Below are 7085 nucleotides of genomic sequence, written 5' to 3'. Positions count from 1 at the left end.
CCCTAATCCTCCTCCATAATTACCAACACTAAATAACATGTAAGTCAGTGTTTTAAAAACATGCTTAAGTGTTTTTTTATTTAATCTCCCTCAGCCAGCAGGATCTTCCTATCGAGTACCATCTCCTGCAGAATTACTTCTTTATTCCTCTTTCGTGTTTGCTTTGCTTAGTCACCTTCAGTCCTTTTTTGTAGTATATTATTCATCCTCCTGAAGACGTCAACCATAAATTTAAAACTTTGTCGGTTTTGTTATCAATTAGTAGTAAAAAAATATATATATTTCCTGGATATTTACTTTTCTCATGAGTCATGACCCAGGGACGACCTCTCGGTGCGTCGTTGGGTGAAAACATTTTTAAGGCGAGGAGGAAGAAGGCGGAGAAGCGTTAGAAGAGGGCGGTGCTCAGCAGAAAGCCAACTCCTTCCTTCTCCCACCGCCACACAGCAGCCTCCTCCTGTAACCAGAACTCTTGGCTGGATCCGAATGAATATTTCTCCATCCAGACCGTCGACAGATCGGAGCAAACCGACCGGACGCGGTGCGCGCGCGCGCAACAGAAAGGGGAACGCGTACCTGTCATCGGGGCATGTGACAGCGCCGGACCGCGAGGAGAAGGGATAAAGGACAGACGCTCAGCGGATTGGGCTCGACTTTTTTTCCGCGTAGACCGACGGAGGCAGAGCTGTTCTGGGGGGGAAACCACGACGGAGATGGAGCGGCTGTGCGGAGAAAAACTCCCCTTCTGGGTGAGTGCGTTTCTCATTACCGCAACTGAAACCTCTGCTGCGACCGTCTGGCTGAGTACCTGGCAGGGTGATCTCACTGTAGTCACTATAAATACCCCTCCTAATGGTATTTATCGCCTTACACCTAATAGATTTAGTCGCTTTCGTGCTGCAGAAATAAAAGCATTTATGGCAGCCAAACTTCTTATATCTGGCATTTGTTAAAATAGCTTTTTCTTGCTGATTTGTTCGCGTTTAAATAATAAAATGTCTTAAACAGAGGAGTGCTCAGGGTCTTAAAGGTGAGAAGTCACCGAAAGCTGCGTAGGAAGAAGAAAAGCCATTTAAGGTCAGTTTAATCCAAGAGGTCAGAGCTGTTTGCTCTTATTGTTGCATCGAGATCATTTTTGGGCAAAGTTACTTTTAAAATAAACGCCATTTGGTTTCATTTTTTTGGTGCAAAAAAGATAAACAAACAAAACAAAAACGGTTTAATGTCATAAGAATAGAATAACATGGTTTAAGGAAAGAATATCCTTAGTTATTTGGTAATTCTTCATGCTTTGTAAGTTTTTATCCCTCTTTTTTTGTTTATTCATCATCATCATCATCATCATCATCATCTTCATCATCATAATTTCCAAACCATTTAAGCATTTTGTCCAATAAATTCAGCTCCAGGACATCTGTTCCAATGAAGTCGATCTAAGTGGTTAAATGCTTTATGTTGGCAGATTGTTTATTCATGTCTGTTAAAGTATAATCGCTTACCAAATATTACACACAGATATTGCATTCAGGATATGGTGCAGCTCTACAGTAAAGTAATCACATTTGCACTTTAACGCCTAGGAGTCTTGATCTTTTTGGTTTTGCAGTCGCTTAATTTTTTCAAAACTAATGAAATGTATATATATGTATATATATATATATATATATATATATTTTTTTTTTTTATTGTATTATCCTTTTGTTGTTGAAATTGTTCCCTCCAAACATCATGGCTGAAGATATATTTTTGTAGCAAAAGAGAGATTTTAATATCAGAAGTCTTGAATCTTTGAATATTTAGCTAAAAAGAGGTGGTGGTAGCATTATGGTGTGGGGATGCTTTTTTTCTACTGCTCGGAAGCTAGTGAGGGTTTAGAAGACGATGGTTGAAGGCATGATCAACCCTGTAGATTCAGCCAGAACTACAATGGAACCATATAGATTAGGGTTCTTTGATTCCAGCTTTATAAATCAGGGGTTCCTGCAGCTTTTTAATGTGTCATAGTTTCCAAACACTGAAAAACAAAATGCAGGTATTATCTCCTAAGTATGTACTAAGTTCTCCAGAGTCCTGCAAATCACCTAATTATTTCACACTGGGGGGCTTTGATGCAGAGACACTTCTTAAAAGATGGCACCAAACCTTGAGGACTGGAATTAAGGAACCCTGGTGTAGATTGAACCATAGAGCTAAATTAATGCATCGATCCGATACCTGGATCGGATATCTGCTTTGATATTGGCTAATTAGGTGGATCGGATATTGCAGGGTTCTTCAACGTTTTCCAGGCAAAGGACCCCGCAAACTGATGGCGAGATGGAGCAGGGACCCCCTAATTATATATATTGTATGAAATTGTGTTATATCAAACTGGTCCTATAGTCACTCTATTACAGATGGAGTAATGTAAGGAAAGCAATTTCTCCCTGGGATTATTAAAGTATTTCTGATTCTGATTCCTGGTTGATGGGACAGGTGTTGTAAATGAAACGGTGCCCAACTTGAAAGAGCTCCTGTGTGTCGCTGAATGTGTGCATTGCTGACTGAAAGACATCTTCTGCCTCCATTTATCTGTTTACTACAGAGTGTTGAATCATGTTAATGTGGATTTAAAGACATTTCAATTAGTGGAAAAAATTATGGGGGGAATATAAAAAAAAAAAAGTCTTATCAACCAAAACTTTCGCGACCCCCATGCAGTACCTCTGTGCACCCCCTGTTGAGGACCTCCGGGATATTGGATGAAGAATACTGATAAACACTACAGTACCAGTTCAGAGAACTACAGCGGCTTTCAGGCAGCTGATATACTTCATAATACTTTTATTTATTTATTTTTCTGCTCATTAGACCCAGGCATTTGTCGTATCCTTTATCGTTATCCTGATAGATTTCAGGACATGACAAGAATTATGATTTACCATCTAAATTAAAATTTTGAAATAATATTATTGGAAAAAAAAAAAAAACTTTTCTTCTTTATTTACCATTGGGTCATTGTCTAATTCAAAGAATCTGAAATAGAACTACTGTGGGAAGTTTATCAATAAAAAAAAAATCATACTTACTGCTGTCCTAGAGACGCCTATTTCAAATTAGTAAATGTTTTTAAAAGCAGTTTTTATGATTGTTGGTCTCCGATTGCTGTGGCATGCAGTCACAGCCATACAGTTACTTAAAGATACAGTGGAGGATTTTCACAAATTTTTGAAAAGACCCGCCCTCACCACTTAAAAAAAAAATGGATATGACCAACCCTGTACCCGCTCTTAAGAGGGATCACCTATTAAAGGCGTGCAAGAGCGTGCACCAGCCCATTTCGCCTTGTGCACACTATGTTTAAAAGTTGCTGTTTGCATCACTCATACATGCTTACTTTCCAAACAAAGGTTTGCAATTTTTCCACTATGTTAGACTCACGTTTGTAAGTGAAAATGGGGACAAGCATGTAGGATGAACTCACGTAAACATATCACCAGAATGATTGACAATGAGGAGGACCACTTATTTTGATGATCCAACCCCAAAAAGAACATCCTCCACTATACCTTTAAGGAAGACTGTAAAGACTTAATGAAGACTTTTATTGTATATTTACCATTATTGCGATAGTACCACAAAATATCTATATTCTATACTGCCCAGCCCTATTGCTAAAATATAATTTACATGTTAATAAATACTAAGTATTTAACAGTAGTATCAGATTGGTATTGGGTATCAGCCGTAGGGTTTTCTCGATACTACTGACCAACAAAGTAGTACTTTTTAACTACTTTCTATAAATACCCAGGAAAATATTCAATACTCAATACCATAAGGATACGAAATGACAAATAATTAAAGGCATGAAAATTTTTTTATTGATATTAAAAACTCAAGTCATTCAATCTCATTATGGAACACTGAGTCACAGGTGCTATTAAATAAATGTGCAAATAATTGAAAAATAAGTAACCCCAAAATACACCATAGTTCAACAATATTTAAAAGCTGCCTTGAGGCATTTTTCTTTTGATGTGCAAATGATAACTAACTCAATAAACACTTGTCTTTGTTAGCAATACCCTTCATTAATATTGTCTCCAGATACAGAGTTGATACGCTTAGTCCAGGTATCGGTACGAAATAGGTTTAGAATAAACTAGATTGGTGCATCTCTAGTCCAAATCCACTGGATTATCTGTAGCGGTACAGCTGTTTACAAACCCTCTTCAATCTGTCTGAGGTGGACCTAATTTGGAAAGAAGAATGTAGAGAAATATCTGTGTTTAGATGTGCCATAAGACCTGCCACTCTAACTGCATCTGAAGGGGTTCTATAAAATATTTACTCAGTGGATACACCTTCCTGTTTCGAGAGGGAAAACACTATTGTACTATTGTTTTCAGTTACATAACAGGATAAATAAAAACAAAGTTTGTGGTTGTGACAAAATGTGAAAAAGATTAAGGAGCATGTATACTTTTCCAAGGCACCCTGCTGCAAATGGTAGCTGAGGAAGCCTATACTGTATTTGTCACTGCTTCTACACACATAAGTCCAATATTAAGCCAACATATGCAGGAGTGAAGGTTGATGAGGTAGTTGGGATATCTGGTTCACTCAGAATAAAGGAACTTTTTTATTTATTGTTGTTTCGTTAAAATATCCAGTAACATGTCTCCAAAACAATCAAATCATGGTGCAGCAGTTACAGAGGGTGTAGAGTGCAGTGGACTGGTGCAAACGAAAACATAATTTGCTCGTTCACATTAAAGTTATTTAGGATGATTTTCTCAAATTTATGCATGTGCAAGAGCATGCATAAGCCCTTTCTCCTCGTGCATGCCCTGTTTAAAATGTGCTGTTCTCATAACTCATACAAACTTACCGTGCCTGAATGTCTGCCCTAATGCCTAAATCCTTCAATCACTATATATAGTGTGGGGACTATATAGTGAAGTCTGTTAACTGACCGTTCAGACAGATGATCACTTCCATGTCTTTGTTATTATTATCATTATATTATTATTTTATTTTTAACAGTGTCCTGTCTGGTAATGTAGCAATACGAATAATTGTCTTGATGCCAAAAAAGGGCCCAACAGATTTTCCTTTCACAAGTGGAGCAGTACGGCTATCGCTATAGTATTCCGCTTGATTTACGCATATAAATAGCTGTATTATAATTCTATATAATCTAATATAAGAGAGTATTACATAATATATGGACACTGCAATGTGAAAGTAGAACAGGAAAGGAAAAACAAGAAAAGATGAAGGAAAGAGGAGTTAAAAGGGAGACAATGATAAAACATCTTCTGTCTGCTTCATCACCTGCAAAGAGAGAAGTAAAAGAACTGCACAATCAGCAGACATAGTATAAGAGATGCAATAAAGTAACACATTGATGATATCACTGAGGTAAGTAGTATTATTTAATCTGACATGTATACTGTGGTAGCTGAAGATAAGAATATGGGCTCTGTGCAAAGCATTCTGGGATATATCTACCTCTTCTGAGGCCTTTCTTTTCTTCTCAAACACTTCTTAGACACTTTTTCTCGTACGACCCTCGGCCATTTTCAAACGACCGTGGTGAGAAAGCTGAGCTTCAATAACGTCTGAAACCGTAGCTCCCCACACATATACGCTTCAAAGTGAGCATGCGTAGAAAAATACAGCTAACGGGACGAGCACGTAGAACGGCCTTAACTAAACATACCACCAGAATGTTTGACAATTAGGAGGACCACTTATTTTGATGATCCACTCGGAAATAAACAATCATCCTCTGTACCTTTATGAAGTTCTTACAGCAATGATTCTCAATCAGTTTGCACCAAATCTCTTCTAGATGTTTTGCTTCCGCATTAGGACTTCAGTTATCCATTATTTTAGTTATGGATCAATGTTGTGATCATGTTTTTGATTATTTCATTATGCTAACAGTAGGGGCTCATTTTAAATGACTAAAATTATAAAGAAAATCGATTGAAAGTTCAGAAATGCCACTTGTGGAGCTCTGGATAAAGTTCAAATAAAGATTTAACTCTTAAAAGCAAAATTGCACATTTTTGTACAGTTTTTGGCTTATATGTTTGTCTTAGATTATTTCAGCAATGAATTTATTTAGCTCTTATCTACACTGAGGTCTGAGGATTTCCTGATGAGTATCTTCTTGAACCCACAGATCTTAGATATTTAAGGCCCTGATATAAACAGGCTCCCTCCTTTATGCTTCATCATATAATAAATTAAAGACGGTTCTATGTGCTAATTTTAGCGTTTCTACCAGTAAGCAGCAGTGAGCGAGGCATGGGTGCTGATTCATACTCTACGTGGCTAAATGAATGTTAATGTGACCAACGGCTAAAAGGGGCTTTTCTGAGTTTCAAGATATTTGCTCTCACTTCATCATTGTTCCCACTGTCTACCACTGGTCCCATTTTGCCGTGCAGTCAGCATATTTTCTTCCTGTCCACATTTCTCAGGCATTAAAGAGAAACTTTTAATCTAATCTAGGAAGAGATGTCAGGGTGTATACGTTTATCAGCTTAATGGAAATGAAAACTCACGTTCCAGTTCATCGTTTCAGCGCCTTTGCAGAAATGACAGGCTTCTGTATTGATGTGTTAGTGCGGTTTGTCTATTACGACATATTTGTCACGTAAATCTTGATTGTGTTGGTGATGTCGCGTTGTTGTGTAGTTTCAATTGGTTTTATCTGAGCAACTTCTGCTCATACCATATGTCCCCCACCCAGTGCAGCCTGTATGTGTTTCTCTTTAGTGGAGGAAATTGCCCAAAAAACTGAGAGGAAGACATTGCCTGCAGGCGTATCAAACTGTAGGACGTGACTTTTTGGTGAGGTCATGACGGCTCTTTTGATTTAGCTGCTGCTATTCACGTCTTCTTCAAACAAACAGGAGGTATCTGGGATCCACCAGTATGCTGAGTGCTAGTCAGAGCCTGATCAATAACTGTTTTTACAGTGTTCTTCTTTTTAAGACATTTAATCTGCAGGTTGTAGTTAAGTTGTATGTTAGCACAGAGTGCTACATATGGGCTATAATGATACCTGAAATAGAAAAACCTAATTT

At 37.8% G+C, this 7085-nt stretch overlaps 1 protein-coding gene across 4 annotated transcripts in view; it reads left to right on the top strand.

The window, feature by feature from the left end:
- The first annotated feature begins 417 nt into the window (after positions 1 to 417).
- The window catches only part of abcc3 (ATP-binding cassette, sub-family C (CFTR/MRP), member 3), a 101799-nt gene continuing 95131 nt past the window's right edge, over positions 418 to 7085 (top strand). The window contains exon 1 of one of the 4 annotated variants that reach the window (XM_038305404.1): positions 418 to 749. In XM_038305404.1, the coding sequence (XP_038161332.1) occupies positions 714 to 749 (36 nt within the window). In that variant the 5' untranslated portion in view covers positions 418 to 713. The remainder of the gene's footprint in view (positions 750 to 7085) is intronic. The other 3 variants (XM_038305405.1, XM_038305402.1, XM_038305403.1) reach the window with 3 other exon arrangements.

Source organism: Cyprinodon tularosa, unplaced genomic scaffold (genome assembly GCF_016077235.1).
Source record: "Cyprinodon tularosa strain WSP-4 unplaced genomic scaffold, ASM1607723v1 ctg558, whole genome shotgun sequence".
Classification (NCBI taxonomy): domain Eukaryota; kingdom Metazoa; phylum Chordata; class Actinopteri; order Cyprinodontiformes; family Cyprinodontidae; genus Cyprinodon; species Cyprinodon tularosa.
Note: the sequence above shows the minus strand (reverse complement) of the source record. Positions and strands in the feature narration are given on the sequence as shown.